The sequence below is a fragment of the Ictidomys tridecemlineatus genome, chromosome X (genome assembly GCF_052094955.1).
Source record: "Ictidomys tridecemlineatus isolate mIctTri1 chromosome X, mIctTri1.hap1, whole genome shotgun sequence".
Taxonomy (NCBI): domain Eukaryota; kingdom Metazoa; phylum Chordata; class Mammalia; order Rodentia; family Sciuridae; genus Ictidomys; species Ictidomys tridecemlineatus.
The window spans coordinates 75,344,398-75,364,915 of record NC_135493.1 but is presented as its reverse complement, the minus strand read 5'-3'; the positions used below and the strand labels follow the sequence as shown (position 1 = coordinate 75,364,915).

At 39.5% G+C, this 20,518-nt stretch overlaps 1 protein-coding gene across 1 annotated transcript; it reads right to left on the bottom strand.

The window, feature by feature from the left end:
* Positions 1-6,154: 6,154 nt before the first annotated feature.
* Pin4 (peptidylprolyl cis/trans isomerase, NIMA-interacting 4) lies at positions 6,155-18,275 on the bottom strand. Its single transcript, XM_005342080.5, has 4 exons — positions 18,117-18,275; positions 13,926-13,999; positions 7,175-7,294; positions 6,155-6,331 (listed from the first exon to the last, which is right to left on the bottom strand). The coding sequence occupies exons 1-4, from the start codon at positions 18,151-18,153 to the stop codon at positions 6,173-6,175; spliced, it is 390 nt and encodes a 129-aa protein (XP_005342137.1). The 5' UTR covers positions 18,154-18,275; the 3' UTR covers positions 6,155-6,172.
* Positions 18,276-20,518: the final 2,243 nt, after the last annotated feature.

Sequence of the window (20,518 nt, the reverse complement as noted above, 5' to 3'; positions counted from 1 at the left end):
GTTTTTATGTGGTGCTAGGATCGAACCCAGTGCCTCACACTTGTGAGACAAGTGCTCTACCACCGAGCCACAACTCCAGCCCCTACTATCACCAGTTTATTATAGAGAATATAACTATAATGGAAGAGATGCTTTTGTAGTAAGGTATAGGGGAATGTGCATAGAGCTTCCATGCTCTCTGGACACACTATCCTCCTAATGCTTAGATGTGTTAACTAGAAGCTCTGAACTCCATCATTTAAGGGTTTTATTTTTTTCAATACTAGGGATTGAACCCAGGGCCTAGTACATGCTAGGCAAGTACTCTGCAGAGCTACATCCCCATACCTTTTTAATTTGAGACATGGAGGCCCTGTGTTGCTGAGGCTGCCCTTTAACTTATATCCCTCCTACCTTAACTTCCCCAGTCAATGGGAATACAGGTGTCCACTACCACCCCAGTCCTGGAAGTTTTCTAATAAGGCATGATTGATTACATAATTAGTCACTGATGATTGACTTAATTTTCACCCTTTTCCCTCTATAGTGTTGGGGTTAGGCTGAAAGTCCCAATCATCTAATTAAAACTTGGTCTTCTGGCTACTATCCCCTATTTCTGAAGCTATTTAGGGGCCTCTGTCCACCTAGTCATCTTTATATCAGCATAAAAAAGACATCACAATAGAGATTCTAAGAGGTTTAGAAGCTATATGCCAAGAATCAAGACTTTTGTTTTTGAGATAAGCCTCATTACATTGTCCAGGTTGGCCTTAAACTCCTGGGCTCAAATGATCCTCCTCCCTCAGCCTCCCAAGTAGCTGTGACTATACCACCATGCCTAGCTAAAATATTATTTTCTATTATATCACACAAACATATAATTACTTGTAAACTATGTGTATAAACAATATTACAGATACGTTTGAAAGATAAGCTGAATTTTAAATTTATTTTTTTGCATTACTGGGGACTGAACCCAGGGGTACTCTCCCACTGAACCATGTCCCCAGCCCTATTCATTTTGAGACAGGGTCTTGCTAAGTTGCCCAGGCTGACCTTGAATTTATGATCTTCCTACCTCAGCTTCCCTAGTCACTGGGATTACAGGTGTGCACCACCAGGCCCAGCGTGAGTTTTATATTTAAACAGGTAATTTATTGATGATATAAAATTTTTATTAAAAGCAATTACTACTAATATATTAGTAATGTGATTGAATGTTATTTTTGAAAATATATATGTATATATATTTTGTATTGGGGATTGAATGGAGGGGTATTTCACCACTCAGCTGTATCCCAAGCACTTTTTAATTTTTTTTTTTTAGTTGTTGATGGACATTTTATTTATTTATACATGGTGCTAAGAATCAAATTCAGTGCCTCACACATGCCAGGTAAATGCTCCATCACTGAGCCATAATCCCAGCTGCTATCCCCAGCATTTTTTTTTCTTTTTTGAGATAGGGTCTCACCAAGTTGTTTAGGTCCTTGCTAAATTGCTGAGGCTGAACTTGAGCTTGTAATACTTTTGCCTCAGCCTCCTGATTTGCTGGGATTATAGGTTTGTGCCACCATTTCTGGCTAATTTTGAAAATATTAACTTAACACTTTGTGAATCAGCAATTCACAGGCTGCATCTAAGTCCAGATCACTGTTTCCCTGTGCATTTTCCCACCATGATGCAGGTGAAGATCTGCACCTTACATCTTTTTCAATCCATTCATCAAGCATACAAATGTGGAAATTCAGCTCATAAATTCCTCTTTCCTGATGTACAAAACAAATCACCCAGGAGTTTTTACATTCCCTGAAGTAACTGAAGGAGCCTATATCCATTTGATCTGAACAATATATTAGGCTTAAATTTTAGGTGTATTTCTCACTGAAAATGCAAAAAAAAACCAATTTTGGTACTGTTGGAGATGAACCCATGGTCTTGTGTATGGCTAGGCAAACACATCCAGCCCATCAAAATGCTCTATTTGTGTACTATGACAATTTTTGTTTGGGGAAAAATACACATGGTAAAATATTCAAAATATCCATGACAGGGATTTTTACCCCAGGAGTTCATGGATAGAATTTAGGTGTCTGAATTTGGGGGAAAAAGTTATATCTTTCCCCCACTACTATGTATCTGGAATTTAGCATTTCCTTTTTTTTATGAATGTAGGCAACAAGTATTAGTAATACTTGTGACTTCATCACTAATAGAAATCAAATTGACTTCATAATTGTTGCAGATATGTCAAATAAATATTGATATTTGTTAAGGTGAGATTGCAAGTCGATCTTAAAGCAGGAGACGGAAACTTTATTCACCAGCCGGTAGTCAAGATCCACCAGCTGGCAGTCCAAAGGGGTAGGCTGCAACTCTACACCCTTTGACCCCCTCCTGGGGATTGAGTACACCTTTTATAGTCCAAAACCATATTAATCATAATAGCTATTGCTGTGATTCAAAACCATAAACAAACATCATGAGATCTAAAATCATAAGCAGAAGAGGGGAGTGGGTCAAAATGTCCCTAGTTGAGTACAAGTTAAAGAATGGTTACTAACATCTAGACAATCAATGTCTGACAGGGTATATTGTCCAAAAAATGGGAACCAAAGAGAGAACAATTTTACAATGTATGAGAATTGTCATTTTGTATTGCCAAACATGCTATGCTAAGCAACTATTGATGGGTACAGAGGCAGGACTTTCCCATGGGAGAAGCAGTTTTTACATGAAGTGGAGTCTCAGGGTAAGATGGAGTCTGTTTGGTCATTGCCCATATAGCCTGGCCCATAACATATTTATCACTATAAAATCACTGGTTGGAGCTGGGGATGTTGCTCAGTCAGAGTGTGTAGTATGTGTTTAGCATGTGCAGAGGCTCTGAATTTTATCTCTATCACCAAAACAACAACAAAGAAACAGTAGTTTTTAGACTTATTAGAAATTACCTAATAAAAGGCATAAATACACATATTACAAATTTTAGTAGTAGTAGTAGTATTGGGTATTGAACCAACAGTTGCTTTATCACTGGGATACATTCCCCAATCCTTTTTTTTTTTTTTGTGACAAGGTACTGCTAAATTGCTAAAGCTGGCCTACAACTTGTCAATCTTCCTGTCTCAGTCTCCTGAGTTGTTGGGATTACAGGTGTCTGTCAGCACACCTAGGCATGTATTATAATTTTAAAATTTTCAATTACTGTATTTCATTGTAGTTGGCATCCTTTTAAGTAAATACATAGTCCTATGTATTTATTTGTTTTGTGATACTGGGTATTGAACCCAGGTTGTGTTCTACCATGGTGCTACATCCCAGCCCTTTTATAAATCTATTTATTTTACAGTACTGAAGACCGACCCCACAGGCATTCTACCACTGAGTTGCATTCTTAGCCTTTTTATTTTGAAACAGGGTCTCCTTAAGTTGCCCAGGCTGGCCTAAAACTTGGGATCCTTCTGCCTCAGCCTCCCAAGTAGCTGGGCTTTCAGGGGTGCACCACCATGCCCAGTCTATGTATTTTACTTTATGCATTTGATCAATATTCTGAGAAAGGATCCATAAACATGGGCAAACTGACAAATGGCTCTATGGCACCAAAAATTTAAAACCCCTGATCTAAGGCTATGAAGGAAAAACCCTCTTACCCTCTCCTCTCAATTCCCAGTTGAGGATTGCCACTTCCAGAGACAGTCTGTGTATAATCAAAAGCAGTATGTGTGTGTGTCTGTGTATTTTTACATCTGTAACCTTTTTTGTACTGCTAGGAATGAAATCCAGCACACACTCTACAAATGAACTACATCCTTAGCCTTTTCAAATTTTAGGACAGGTTCTTGCTAATTTGCCCTGGCTGGCCTTGTCTGTGTTCCTCCTGTCTCAGCCTCATAAGCAACTGGAATTATAGGTGTGAGTCACCATGCCTGGCTTTTTTTTTTTTTTTTTTGCAGTGCTGATGATCAAACCTACAGCCTCAACATGCTAGACAAGCACTTTACCACTGAGATACAACCCCATTTAATTTTTTTTTTGCATACTAGGGATTAAATTCAGGAGTGTTCTATCATGGAGCAACACCCTCAGTCCTTTTTATTTTGAGGGAGGGTTTTGACAAGTTGCCAGGGCTGACCTCCAAGTATAATTCTCCTGCCTCAACTTCTCAAGTAGCTGGGATTATAGGCATGTACCATCATACTTGGCTTTACGTCGTTTTTAAGATAGTTTCTTTTATTTGAAACTACATATTCAAGTAGTTTCTTTGCCTACTATTTGAACATCTCTATATCATATTGGTATACCTACTCAGTGGGGAAAATCTCATGTAGGCATAAAGCTGATGGGTTGCTCAGAAACTTTTAAAATGGGAAACTTTGGTCTCTAGGTTAAATTGCCATTATATATAAGTTGGGATAATGTAAGGATAACATCAGATGTAAGCGAGGGAGAGAATGCAGTGTGTGAAAAGAAATGCTATTGATGCTGGACATGGTGATACATGCCTCTAATCCCAGTAATTTGGGAAATCGAAGCAGGAGGATTACAAATTCAAAGCCAGCCTCAGCAACTTAGTGACACAGTCTCAAAATAAAATAAAAAATAAAATGGGCTTGGGATGCAGTTCAGAGGTTCAGTGCCCCTGAGTTCAAACAGTCCCAATAGTGCCAAAAAAAAAAAAAAAATTTGTATCGCTCTTGGTGCGGGGGGTGTAGCTCAGTGATTGAGCATGTATACAACCCTGGAAATCTAATCTCCAGTAGTGCAAAAAGAAAGAAAAAAGAATTGCTGTTAAGAATCACATAGTTGTAAAAATAAATAAATAAAAAGAAGAATCACATTATAGCTGGGCATGGTGTTCCATGCCTATAATTCCAGTTACTGGAGAGGTTGAGGCAGGAGAATGACAAGTTCAAGGATAGCCTCAGCAACTTAGGACCTATCTCAAAAAAGAAAAAGGCTGGGGATGTGGCTCAATGGTAGAGCACTTGAGTTCAATGCCCAGTACTGAAACAAAACAAAGCGAAAAAAAAAAAAGAATCATCTGGTTGTCTGGACAAAGTTTCATTTTTGAAGTAGTATTTTATTATTATTTTTTATACTTTTTTTGAGTGATACAAATATGGCATTTTATTTATTTAAGGTGGGGAGGTTTTGGAGATTTAGCTCAGAGGGGCTCTTTATCTCTGAACTATATCCCCAGCCCTTTTTTTTTTTTTTTTTTTTAATTTTGACACAGGGTCTCACTAGTTGGTTAGGGCCTCCCTAAGTTGCTAAGGATGTCTTTGAACTTGCTAAGGATGTCTCTGAACTTATGATCCTCTGGAACCTCCCAAGCTACTGGGATTACAGGCATGCACACCATGCCCAGCTCAAATATGGCATTTTAAAATTTAAAACTATATATCTATAGAATTTTGGTCCTAGAAAGGAGAGTCAGAATGTAATCCATACACTGAGGTTGAGGGAATGCTGTTTTCATGCTGATATTTGTCCCATTATCTAGCATTTGGTGAATGGCTTAGTCTAGTAAAAATAACCAATGGAAGAACTAAGTGCCTTTTCCCCACAAATAGATGTTTATTTAAAAAGAAAGAAGGTTTGGGGAAGATTATGTTCCACAGACAAGGCAATTTAGCTTCTTCACCAATAGGTGAAAGCTAAGAGACAGTGGACAACATTCAAAGTCAAACTAGCATTGTGTATGCTGCTAAATAAATACAATAGAAAAAAATTAAAAGAGTTAATGTTGAGTGGCTAAATGTGCCATGTACTGACAATGGAGTTAATAATACCTGTCCTGGTAGATCAGTTTACTAAATTGTAAAGGAGTTTTGTCCAGGAACTTCCTGCATGATCCCCATTTACGAATTCATCCGTTCAATGCCCAATATTTTCAGTTGCATGAATAGTGTGACCTGAGATTTAACTCCCGTGAAGATGATTTCTGAATAAATTTACAGGATACACTGAGAGGTAAAGTCATTCTGGGAGGAATGTAAATACAGGTTAAAAGTATTACACTTGACTTACCTTCTGAGAATTACTGACTGAATACTGAGTGTAGTATACACTATATACCCATCCTATTTTGTTTCTACAAACCCACACTGACATTTCATAAAATACAAGGATTATTAATTACCTTTAAAGAAATAAAATGTATAAGACTTACTCTGTTTTTCATATGATTTTATTTTCTCCCTTCAACCATAATAATATGATATCCAAATTTTGTCTTAACTGGTGGGTCTGTAAACACAGGTTTATCCATCCCACTTACAGGCAAGGCAAATGCTGCTTCTTGAAATGGTCCAACCATTGACCCTCTTGTCATCCAGCCCAAGTCACCCTGAAAAATCCAAAAGATATATGATACCAAATGGCCCTGAAAAGGAAACAGTTCTACAGTAGCTTGAAAGAATTTCTCAACATGAAGCATAAAGTTACTAGGTTTTTAAAAATTATTTGTTCTTGGGGCTAGGGTTGTGGCTCACTTAGCATGGGCAAGGCCCTGGTTCGATCCTCAGCACCATATAAAAATAAATTAATTAATTAAAAGATATCGTATCCAACTACAACTAAAAAATAAATATTTTAAAAAATTATTTGTTCTTTTTAGTTATATATGACAGTACAAAAGTATTGTGATATATCATACATATATGGAATATAACTTCCCATGATGTGGAGTTACACTTGTGTATTCATACATGAACATAGAAAAGTTATATCTAATTCATTCTACTTTCTTTTCCGTTCCCATCCCCCCTACTACGTTTATTCATCTGGGTTATGTAGGAGTTATTTAAATGAGAACAAATAAGTAGAAGTCTAAATCTAGACTGAACACACAAGCACTCATAATATTGCTAGGCTCTGAAGTTAGCTGTGCAAGTTTGGTCATGCCAGGGTTAGACATAGGAAACTCTTATTCAACTCTTCACAAGTTGGACATTTGGACTTCTTTTTTTTTTTTTTTCCCAGTAGTACTGGGGATCAAACCCAGGGCCTCTGTGCATGCTAAGTACATGCTGTAGCTAAGCTACAACCACAGGCCCAGAAATTGGACATTTTTGTGCTTAAGATCTTTAAACCAAGATCTAAATAAAATTAATAGAAGAAATTAAGAAATAATCCTTGCTTTTGTGTTTGCTCTGTGGAGGCCAGAAAATTTTAAATAAAAGCAACATACCCCTTGCCTGGCTTTATCTTCACTATATTGTGTGGCCACTTCATTGAATCTCATTCCAGACTTTAATTTTTCCATGGCTTCCATGATTTTGCTGTGTTTTTCACATAGAATGTGTCTAACCTACAAAGAAAAAGCATGTACTTGTAATACTTGGACACCCGATTCATCTCAGTACAGCAGTTACATTTAGATTAATCTCACCAGTTAAAAATAGTTTGTGGGGCTGGGGATGTGGCTCAAGCGGTAGTGCACTCGCCTGGCATGCGTGCGGCCCGGGTTCGATCCTCAGTACCACATACCAACAAAGATGTTGTGTCCACCGAGAACTAAAAAATAAATATTAAAAAAATTCTCTCTCTCTCTTAAAAAAAAAAGTTTGTGGAAAATGAAAATCCTGCAAGTCTGCCCAGGTGGATGACTGCCACAAATTTATTATCAAGACAGTATCTCAGAACCCTGATAGAGATGGAAAATGGGCACTCTGGCTATGGGAACCTCCCCTCTTTCACCATGTATCTCAGTGGTAACAAAAAGAAGAAACATGATTAACAGCATGTTAGCATCCAATCTCAGCTCTGCTGTATGACCTTGGGCATGTCTTTAAACCTCCAAATGTTTCCCCATTTGTGCACTGAGATAATAACAAGACCTATGTGTTCTCCCGGGGTTGTGAAGTTGAGATAATGTAGCTAACATTCAATAAATGCTATTATTTCATCAGAATAGGCATGCTATAAAAAAGCTCACCAAGAAATATTTTCTACCCAAAGGGACCTCATGTGTAACAGTCACCCCACAATTCAACACTCTGAAAAAGTATCACATATTGAATATTAAGAATACTAAAGCAGGGGCTGGGGTTGTGGCTCAGCATTAGAGCACATGCCTAGGATGTGCGAGGGGCTAGGTTCGATTCTTAGCACCACATAAAAATAAATAAATAAATAAGGTATGTGTCCAACTACAACTAAAAAATATTTTTAAAAAGAATACTAAAGCACGGGGCTGGAGTTGTAGCTCAGTGGTCAGAGCACTTGCCTAGCATGTGTGAGACACTGGGTTCAATCCTCAGCACCACATAAAAATAAATAAAGGCATTTTATCTGTGTACAATTTAAAAAAAATAGATGCATAAAAGGAATACTAAAGCAGGACATGGTGGTGAGGATCATAAGTTCAAGGCAAGCCTGAGCAATATACCAAGCCCCTGTCTCAAAATAAATAGGGCTGTGGATGTAGCTCAGTGGTAGGGAACCCCTGGGTTCAAGCCCCAATACTCTACCCCTAGCACACACAAAGAATACTCAACACAGGGTTGGGGATGTAGCTCAGTGGTATAGTGCTTGTCTAGTATGCATGAGGCTCTGGATTCAATCCATAGTAGCAAAAAAATAAACCCTATCAATAGTATAGAAACATTCATTTTGACTTGTGTTTACATAAAACAATGTTTTCTTAAAAAAACTATATTTCTAAAATGATTTTGTCATCATATCTGTTTTGGAGAATTTCCTATTTTTCAAACAATCAGTTTTTTGTTTCAGTGGGTATGGTGGCTCATGCCTATAATCCCAGTGACTCAGGAGACTGAGGCAGGATTGTTGTAACTTTGAGGCCAGCCCCTTCTGTTTGGCAAGACCCCATCTCAAAAAATCAAACAAAAGGGATGGGGATATAACTCAGTGGTACAGCACCTCTGGGTTCAATCCTCAGTACCACAAAAAAACCCAACCCCCTCAATAAAACACCAACAAACAAACAAAAAACACCCCAACAACCCCCAAACCCATAATCATTTGTTTCACATTGGAGGTGATAAACTGGGGTACAGTGAAAGGACTCTCCCTGTTAATTTAGACAAGCAAGCTAAGTATCTTTAGGGTTAACTACAGAAATCAGGGGGATGGAGAGTATCCTCATCCCACTGGAGTAACTTTCTGACTAGTGGAGTTGAATGCACCAAAGGAAAAAAAAAGCAGGGCTCGGAAAGCCAAATGTCTATAGAACATGTTCAGCACTATCCAAGGCAGACAGAGTAAACAATCTGGAGAAATAGCCAGAGTTAGCCTGATGGGAAACAAGAATGGTTCATAAGACCTCAAACTGACCTGGCCACAACAGCATCTAGACTGCACCTCTCTTTTTACTTCCACAGTTATGAAGCAGCCTTTTGACTTACCTAATTTTAGTAGTGTACACAGCACTCATGATCACAGAAAGGGGACACTGCCCACCATTTTATAAATGAACAAATATTCTGGTTTGGACAGTGTGACAGAGTGAGTTTGTAGGACCCATGGTGTTTCGTAAGTGTGATGATCAGCTGGCAATTCTATAACTGTGTCTTGGAAGAGAACGAAGCCCCAAAGTTCAGGAGCGATGAGCATGGAAGAGGTGGCTGAAGTTGTGGGTGTTGGTGAGATTACTTATGGAGGCTTTGCAGGATGAGAAGAGGAGGAAATAAAGCTGAAGACAACCTTGGAGAATATCAATGTCTGTGCAAACAAGAAAGCACAAAAAGCCTAACAAAAAGGAAAGGCAAAGTAGGTAGGAGAGAAAAGTGTGTTAGAAACCAAGTAAGAAAAAAAGAAGAGGTGAGGGTATAGCTTAATGGTAGTACTTGCCCAGCATACCTACGGCCATAGGTTCCATCCCCAGCATTGCAAAACAGACAGACAAAAACAACATAGGAAAAAGTTTCAAGGAGGAAATGATCAATAGGGTTAATTAATTGCTATAGATATTATGAAAGAAATATAATAAATTTAGCAATGGATGGGACTGGGCATGTAGCTCAGTGGCAGAGTACTTGCCTAGTATGCATGAAGCCCTGGGTTTGAATTCTAGCAACCCACACAAACAGCAATGACTGATCAATGTCCTTAGCAAAAGGAGTTTCAGAGGTGCAGAAGCCCAGATATAGCAGGTTGACCAAGGAGGCAATATGAAGTGGGAAGGTAAACCATCATGTTGGGCACTTTCAACTAATTTAGTTCACAAAGAAGAAAGGGCTCTAGTTAGAGAAAAAAAAAAACTTGAATATGTATATATTTTCAAGATTCCTGAGCATACTTTCAGAATCAAGGGAAGGATCCAGTAAAGAGTTAAAGGGTGGAGACAGAACAAAGACAGGAGGGTACAAATAAATGAAGGCGCAAGGCCTGGTCTTCAAAACACTTTGAAATAATAGCTTTAGCCGGGTGCTGTGGCACATGCCTGTAACCCCAGTGGCTTGGAAGACTGAGGCAGGAGGATTGCAAGTCCAAAGCCAGCCTGAGCAACTTAGCAAGACCCTGTCTCAATAAAATAAAATAAAATAAAATGAACTGGGGATATGGTTCAGTGGTTAAGTGCCCCTGGGTTCAATCCCTAGTATGAAGAAAAGAAAGAAAAAAAAGAAAAATTAGCTTTAAAGGAAAAAGGTTGAGGAGAGAGAAGGGCAATTTGGGCAAAGATAACTTTGTTGATGAGGGCTGAAAGCCAAGGAGTTCCTGAATCCTTGTGAAAATATTAAAATATCATTAAGTCACTGATACATTATTAAATTTAACAAATCAATAATTTAATTAAATTAAACTAATTACCAAATAATTATTGTGAAAATAATAAACCTACTTAAAAATTATCAGGTACTTAATGTTTGCTAGACACCCGTGCTAAGTGCTTTACTTAAATTATCTCATTAAATCCTCACACCAACCTATGAGAGTAGACCAGCATTTCTTAACTCTGGTAGCATATTCAAATCACCTCAAGAGCATCTAAGAAAGATATCAAGGTCTAGGCCCCACTCCAGAGATTCTGATGTAGTCTGTCTGGAGTGAGCCTCTAGGCTCTTCAGGTGAATTGGATGCAAACCCAGGGTTGGGAACCACTGGATGAAGTTATCTGCTGAGTGGCTGGAGCAGAGTGGTAGACAGCTTGCAGTGAGTAGTAAAAGATTGGTGAGTAGCAAGGCCTAGGGCCTAGATAAGATTAGATGACTGGTACTAGTGGCCCCAATCCTCAATATCCTATGGGACTCTCCAGTAGGGCCCAGCAATTCTGGGTTTAAGTACAAAGAAAGTAGATCATTGGATTAATCCTCAGCTGGGTAATTTGGAGGTGGATGCAATGAGGATGACCAAAAGGAAAAATGTCAGGGCTCCTTAATCCATGGATCAAGCTCTTAGATTCAATTTGCAGTTCATAGGAAATAGGACAGGAGAAGAAATATGAAACTTGAGAGAAAGTGGGGAGAGCAGAGCAGGCTTGAGGGCCTGGAATCTGGGAGGAGAACAAAACAGGAAGGGAAGGAAGGAAGCTGTGGTCAGGAGGTGGGTCTCAGAATCTATAAAGCTTGTATACAAGGGTAGGGTGTGAACACAAGGGTGGAAACTGAAACAATCAGAGGATATGGAAGGAGCAGAGACCCTAAAAGCTAGAGTGTCCCAGGGTCTCTTCCCTGCTGAGGCCTTTGAAAACACTGGAAACAATTCAGCTGTCCTTCAACAGGTTAGTGGTTAAACATACTATGGCACTTTTACATCATGGAATACACAACAGTTTGAATGAAATCTCTAGACAACTATGCTAAGTGAAAAAAAAATCTCATAAAGTTACATTTAATATTCTTGAAAATTATCAAATCACACAAATGGAAAACAAATTAGTTGTTTCCAAGAGTTAAGAAGTGGGTAGAGGAAGGGGCAGGAAGGAAATGGATGTAGTTATCAATGTGCAACAGGAGAGGTTCTTGGGGTGATGATACCGTTCTATTCTTTGAATGTATCAATGTCAATGTCCTGGGTGTACTACTGTACTCTAATTTTGTAAGATGTTACTATTGGGGAAAAGAGGGTGTAAGGTAAGATATTATTTCTCACAAGTGCATCAACAATTATCTTAAAAATAAAAAACTTAACCCAAATCTACTTTACTACCAAATTACATATCACTCCTTTCCATATACCTTGTACATAGCCATTCTGGAATTAATTTTTCTATAGAGGGCATGGTGTTTCTTTAAATCCACCAGCAATACCTCTTTGGTATCTCTTTGGTTAGGTGGTCATAAAAGTTGCTATTTGAGGCAACTTCCAAATTGCATATAGCCAAAATTAGCCTAGAATATCCTTTATGAAGATGTCATACTGGAGACTAACAGTTAACTCTCATTAGCCCAACTCTTGGGTTGTAAAAGTGACCAATTCTTCAGCTGAACAGCATATGAAGCACCTAGGTTGTATTTAGGGTCCATGTTTTAGGAAAAATTTCTTTGAACACCAGGATCCCCACTTTTCATGGTTGGATGGTCATACAGGAATGGAGGACAACTGCAGAAAAGCAATCATCTATCTCCTCATTGAATAAATGAATCAAATTACAGACTCCCAAATCCTAACTTGGGAACTGCCTTGTTACATAGCACACGGTAGTACAGTTCTGTTTCTAGATTAAATTTTCTCATGCAGATGCTCCTCTGGGACTAGGTTAAGTACTTCATGTAATATTTCCTGACGGTCTCCTATTACCATATTTATGGTCAAGGCCCTGGCTTATAGCTCCCCAGTAGGTGGGGAACTTTCTAATGAGACCTACACCCTTACTTGTTTATTTAGCTGAGGTGGCTTTTAGCTTTTATCTGAGCTCTCAGTTTCATAAAATATTTCTTTTCTCAAATGAAATCCCCAGAGAATTATGCTGAGTGAAAATCCCAAAAGGTTACATACTATGTGATCTTCATAAGGAATGTTCATCTTCAGGTACTTCATTTGATGTTCACCTGAAGAAGTGGTCACTTTTATGAGCCAGCAATTGGGCTAATGAGAGTTGATATGTTAGGTTCCAGTATGACATTCTTCATAAAGGATATTCTAGGCTAATTTTGGCTATATGCAATTTTCATCTTAAATGCTGACTTTTATAAGCACTTAACCCAAGAGACTCTCCACTGATGGCTTTAAAGAGGCATTCTGTCCTCTCCAGAAAAATTAAGTCCAGTGTGGCTATACATGAGGTATATGGAAAGGAGTAGATTCAGGTTAAGATTTTTTAATTGGGTTTTTAAAGATAATTGTAGATTCACATGTAGTTGTGAGAAATAACATCTGTACCTTTTGCCCTCTTTCATTGAGAATATCTAACAATGTTTTAAGGAATAATAGTAAAGTATGAAGGAGCCTGAGAGGTGGTACACACCTGTAATCCCAGTGACTCAGGAAGCGGACACAGAAGGATCATAAATGCTCATATGGGAGGATTACAAATTTGAAATCAGCCTGGGTAACTTAGCAAGATCCTATCTCATAACAAAATTTTTAAAAAGGGCAGGTGATGCAGCTCAGTGGTAGAGCATTCTTCAGTTCAAATTCCAGTGCCACTATAAAATAAACAAATAAATAAAAAATAAAAGCAGGAAGAAATTCTAGATGTCTGAGAAAACATTTGAGAAAATATTTAAAAGGAATTTTTAAAAATATTTTTATAGTAGATGGACACATTTTTTTTTAATGTGTGCTGAGCATCGAACCAAGTGCCCCACATGTGCTAGGTAAGTGCTCTACCAATTGAGCCATAACCCCAGCCCCTAAAAGGAATTATTTTTTATAAGCAAGATTGATCCTTATTTTCCAGTTCTGCATCACCTTGGTTTTATGTCAGTGTTAGGTTAGCCTTTAAGAATGAGTTAAGCATCGTGTGTGTTTGTGTGTGTGTGTGTGTGTGTGACTAATGCTGAACATGGAAAAAGGGAACTAGTGAATCAACTCACCTTTACTGCATTGCCACCACCTTTGGGTCCCTGAGCCTTCTTGTCAGCACTGTCACTCCCAGAGGCTGCTCCCCCTTTAGAGAAGAGATGATAGGTACTCTTTTAAACTGTTCCTTGGTATTCATAGAAAGCTTCAGCACACAAGACAAGTTGATACTTCCATCATAGCATGAAACTACAAAAAAGGAACTCTGCCAGAAACTTTACTATATCAAACTAAATGAAATCTGTGACTCACCTTTCTTAAAACAAAGGAAATTCATGCCCTTCGTAAACATTACATCAGAATGGATACATGAATGAATGTGCTAATGGATGAATGAAAGCTTCAGAATCCTGGTCCAGATTTTCTGGACTCAATTTCCAATCCTGCCTTCTAAGGACAAACCCCTAAACTCTTGTAAGATTTCTCATATGTACTGCAACTATATAGATTGAGCACTCACAATTCCAATAAGTAAAATTTCCAAGAATATATTTGGCTAAATAATATATTCATGTTTAAATTCCTATAGTCTATTACACTGCCTATTGATGTCTCCCTATGAAAAAATCATTGATATTTAGATTAATGACCACTGGCAGCACTTTATATTTTACTGAGAGGCTGATGTTCCCAATAACTATAGCTGGATTAAGTGTTCAGTTAATAAACATTTCCTAAGAAACTACTAAGTTCCAGGTTGGGGGTACAAAGATGAATAATCCATAGGAATTCACATTCTAGTGAGGAAGACAGATCATTTCAGGAGAATGCAGCAGGCACAGAGAAAATTATGGACAAGAGGTTGTGGAAACACATTTTAAGAGGACATTTTAATCAGGCAGGGAAGACTTCCTGGATGAGCAGGAGTTGACTAGCTGAAGAAAGGAGATAGGGACATTCCAAGATGGGAGAAACAGCATATGTAGGAAATTGTACAGATGAGGTCAATTTGAGGCAGGAGCACTGTCAGATGGGCCAGCCTAGGGGAGAGGGCTTAATATCAAGACATGAGAGCATTTGGGCCCCATTAAGGAATTTGGATTTTTTGTGTGTGATGCTGGGGATCAAACCCAGGACCCTGGGCATGTTAGGCAAGTGCTCTGCCCCTGAGCTACACTTTCGGCTTCATATTTTAGAATAAATTCCAAATTCTGAGCTATCAAAAAGTTTTGAGCAGGAAACTACATCTTACTTGTATTAGTACAGGTTGAGCATCCCTTATCCAAAAATCCAGAATTCCCTGAAATCTGAAACTTTGTGAATACTTAACACAAAATTTCAGATTTTGGAGCATTTCAGTTTTCATATTTCCAGATTAAGAATGTTCAACTGGTCAAGTCTATGCAAACATTCCCAAATCCACAAAACTCCAAAATTTAAAACACTTCTGGTCCCAAATATTTTGGACAAGGGATATTCAACCTGTGTCTCCAATGCCTAGCATAGTATCTGACACACTACTAGTGTTCAGTAAATATTTAATTAAACTGAAAATCAAAATACTGACTACCAGAAGTCTAAGAAAATGTTATTACTAAGAATTTTACTAGGCCAAACTCTTAATTTGCTATGTATTCACTTTTTTTTGGGGGGGGGGGGTACCCAAGGGTGCTTAACCACTGAGCTACAATCCCCAGCCCTTTGTATTTTTTGAGACAGGGTCCTGCTAAGTTCCTCTTGCCTCAGCCCCTGGAGTCACTGGAATTACAGGGATGTGCTACCACACCCAGCTGTATTCACTCTTGAATGCTGATACCTTCCAGTTATCCCATGCTCTCCTCTCCTGGATGCTATCATCTTCTAACTGCCAACTCACTCCCTTTCATTTACTAAGGACTCTGGCCTCAACTTGGGCTTTCTCTCCACTCTCAGTCCTGCTGTCAACTTGGGTGATTTCACCATTTAAATTGAGGAATTTCATCCAACAACCTAATCTCATAGTTCTGAATTTTCCTCCTGAATGCCCGTGCTCTCTACTCAGGACACCTGTCCCAGAGGCACATGACAAAACTGCATCACTCACAACTAGTAGTTCAGTCTATGTTTACAATCTAATCTTTCAAGGTTTCTTATACCCGATTCTCACAACACCAGCTCCTTGACTTCACAGAGTACCACCATTGCCCTACTCCCACCCCTACCACTGAGTTCCCTTATCTTGCTAAATTACCCTAGACTATCAGACTTCTCCTCTTCCCAGGCTGAACCCCTATGCTTGAACTGCATTCCAGTGGCACCCTTATTTACCATGTGTTGCTATCCTACTATCTTATTTATTTCTACTGGGAATTGAACCCAAGTGTGCTCTACAACTGAGTTACAATCTCTGGCCCTTTATATATTTTGAGATAGGCGTCATTAACTTGCTGAAGCTGGCCTCAAACTAATGATCCTCCTGCTTCAGTCTCCCACGTAGCTAGGATGACAGGGCATACCACTGTACCCAGCTGCTATCCTACTAAAATTGTCCAACAAAACCTCAACGCTGGCTCAAGGCTACACCAGGCTTTTTTTGATCAAATATTGTGCCAGTTGCAAGGCGCTAGGTAAAATTTGAGTGTGTAGACTGTGTTTTCTCCAAATACATGGCCTTCAATCTGCCAGGCTCCCAGCCCTGAGGGCAATCCTTCTATTTGTGTTTCATTTCCACTCCCAATACCACATTCCAAACTTTTGTCACTCTTTTCAAGACCCATAATGAAACCCTGCCCACCTCAGTCTTAAAATACTCTTGCCTTCCACTTTATTAAAGAATTGAAAGCATAATCTCCCTAATTTTATGCCTTTCCCCTCCCTGGCTCCAATTTTTTACAACCAAACCCATTCTGTCTCTTTCTCTAGACCTCAAACCTGCAGTGCCACTTCTATGCAAAGGTCAGCAGCTCCACCTCAGTCATAGGCTCCAGTTTTTCTGAAATTTCATTCTTCTGTACTTTGACCTTTCACCCTACTGGATCCTTCACTTCAGCCTCACTCTCATATTTTCACTCTTCTGATGAAACAAACAAAATAAAACTGTCTCCTAATGTTTTATCCTCCTCTATCTCCCATCCCATTTTTATGCTTTTTTAATTAAAACTTTCGACAGAAGTCCATATTGGTTGTAGCCAACTAATCAATTCCCTGTCAGTCTTCTAGTACTACAATATGGCTTCTGCCACTTCACTGAAACCACTCTTTCCTAAGGTCACCTTTAATTTCCAAGTGTAAAATAGTATTGTTTTCATCTTATTTGGTCTCTCTATTGTGCTTAACAGACCACATCATCTTTCTTTAAAACATTCTAGTCTCTTGGGCCTCTGTGACATCATTCTACTACTTTCTCTTTTGATTTCCCACAGCCAATACCTTAGTTCAAGCCACCACCATCTCTGAGCTGGAGTACCAGAACAGTCTCCTTATGGGTCTTCCTGACCCTTAACCCACCTTCTTAACATCATATACAGCACTCTCCATGATTTGTTTTTGTTTGTCTTCAGTGAGAAACTAATTGCCATTCTGTCTTGATTTTTTTCTCCAGCAACACCACACTGCACAAATCATACTGTTTTTCACCTCTGCTATTCCTGCTGTCGAGAATGCTTTGCCCTATCTATTGCCCATCTTGGCCTGCCAAACTCAACTCCAGGAAGTCTTCCCTTCCCTGTTAGTTTCCACAATATCTGACACAAATCTAAGTACTGCATGTAGTATGGTACATTATGGTTACTATACTTCTATCTTCCCTTAAGAGTAGCAATGTGTACCTTATTTTTATATCCTCCCACTGTGCTTAACATATGTGTGTTCGATTGAAGAATGAGTCCTTCCTCCATGGTGGGCATGTCATTCTCTAAGCACTTAAGAGACTCTTAGGACTATCTATACGAGTTTTCTTTAACTGGTGGCTTTTGATGAGATTACACTTTACAGCTGTAATAATCCCTTGAAATAGCAACCCCAAGTCATTGCTTCTGAGGAGCCGTTCCTACCAGCTTCTACTACCCACCAGAACGGTCCCTGCACTATATTCCAAAGTGTTTACACAAGTAATACCCGGTCGCCCACTTATCCTTTCCAAGCCTCGCCGGAGGAAGTCCTGACATCATCTATGGCAGCTCTGTGGGGCCACTTGCTGCCTCCGTCTTGGACCTGAGAATCGCTTGTCCGTTCATTCACCTCTCCTCACCCATCCCCATTCTCCCTGGTTACTTTGGATGCTCTACCTTTCCCCCCTTTTCCACTTTTTCCTTTGGGCGGCATCTTCGAAACTTGCCGTTGAACTCTCAACTGCTCCGGTAGCCGTAAAAAGCCCCTTCAGGCCCCATGGGTATGTCTTAAACAATGCCTGTAAACGGCATCATAGTCGACCATTTTAATCGCGGCTCCGGAAGCAGGCATAGCTTGGGACAGACCCAGTCCTTTAGCTCTAGGACCAAAAGGGCTAAAGATGATTGACCAATAAGAAGCTGGGTGCCGTGTTGAGGGGGCGGAGACAAAGGTGGTGTTGGGGCGGGAAAGCCCACCTCTGCGCTTTTTGTTACTTCTTCAACACGCCCTTATTTGCACCACTTCCCCCGCATCCCCACTACTTCCTCCACGCGTGCGCAGTGAGAGCCTCCGGCTTCTGCAGTCCCTCGGCGCCAGCTCTGGCCAATCCCGTGGGGTCGCTAGACAAAGGGAAAGCAGGAAGAGTTATGGTGGCCACCCACTTCCGCCACCGTCCTCCCTTACGTGGGACCTGCCCTCCCTGGACATTTTTCTTTCTTTCTTTCTTCTTTTTTTTTTAACATTTGTTTATTTTTAGTTATAGGTGGATACAATGTCTTTATTTTTTACTTTATGTGGTGCTGAGGAACGAACCCAGCACCTCACGCATGCTAGGCGAGGTATTTTTCTTTTTTTAAATTTTATTTTGCAGCTGTAGCTCATTGAGTTCAAAAGGTGGTTTTAAAAAAGGCCTATCACCCATCCCTCTGCAATACTCTGTCACGGAGAAACGTTGGAAGCAGTCTAAATGCTAAATACCCTCAGTAGTTTACCGTTTAAATAAATAATGTTTGAACAACACAAAGTGATATTATGCATATTTAAAATGATGATTGTAAGACTGTGTGTACACATAGGGGAAATGGCCTTAAGGAAGGTTACAGACCAAGATACAAAATGTGATTGCATTTTAAAGAGTATATATCATGTACTATATAATCTATGCATCTAAATGGCAGGCAGTCTATAGGGTACAGCAAAATGTGACAAGTGGTATTAGTCTACACAGGTTGTTGTGTTTTTCTGTATTTTTCCAAAGTTCCTATAATGGTGCATCATAATGAAGTGGTTAAAAGCATGAACTCTGGAGCTGGATTGCTGGATTTCAAATCCCTGCTTCTTTGTCTACAATGTCTGTGACCTTGAGGAAGTTACCTCACTTATCTGGCTCTGTTTCATCATCTGTGAAATGGGGTTGTTGATAATAGTACTTACAGAGTGTTAAGAGAATTAAACAAGTTCCTATTTGGGTGGTTTTCATTTGTTTGTTTGTTTGTTTTGCTTTAGGTACTGGAGATTGAACCCACTGAGCTACATCCCCAGCACTTTTTATTTTTTATTTTGAGACAGGGTCTCACTAAGTGGCTTAGGGTCTTGCTAAGTTTCTGAGGCTGGCCTCAACCTTGCAAGCCTCCTTCCTCAGCCTCTCAAATTGCTGGGATTACAGGTGTAGCCACCATGACCTGCACAAATTCCTATTTGTAAAGCACATAAAACAATGAGTGTGAAGCACATAAAACATAGAGTGAATTTAAGATGAATGATTTTTGAACTTGTAACTCTTGTTTTTTCTTCCTTTACCAACAACCAGCCTTCATTTACCATTAATTTGTGCATAATGTCAACTTTTCCTCTCTTCCATGAGATAGCTGTCCCAGCTTGCCACTGCCAGCCAGAATACATGTTACCCTGGTTCAGAGTTAAGTGTTTTGGTTTTCTTTTTGGTTGTTGTTTATTCATTTTTCAGCACCAAGAATCAAACCCAGGGCCTTAGGCAACCAGGCAGATGCTCTACCACTGAGCCACACTCCCCAGCCTAGAATTTAATCTCTGAATATAGTCTTTGCTGGACTTAGATGCCTAATGGCCAAATAAGGGTGTCAGATATTTTTGAGAATGTATCCATCCACAAATCAGACATAACAAAGAGCTCCCTTATGTTGCACTGCTGTGACTTCAGGATATATCTTGGACACTCCTTGTTTTGGACTGGGAGTGAGTAACTGTGAAGAATGTAACCAGTGCTGAGGGGATCATTGCTTCCCACATCTGAGATATATCTTGCCCATGTATTGATTTTCTAGTCAGGAAAGAGATGAGGGTTGGGGTTTTACAATGAAAGTATGACCTCATGTTTATGTCCAGGAGACTCTTTTACTTCTGGTGTTTCATTGGGAAGTGCCTGTAAGATCCTTGCTTAGCATCCGGACAGCCATCTTAAGTGTCAGCCGCCATTTTAAGAAAAATTTTGCTTTCCCACCCAAGGATGTATCACCACTCCCTCATACCAACCTCACCCTTAACTGCCTCCTTTAGGACCTTCCAGATTGGGCTCTAATCCCTGAGCCTGCCCCATAAA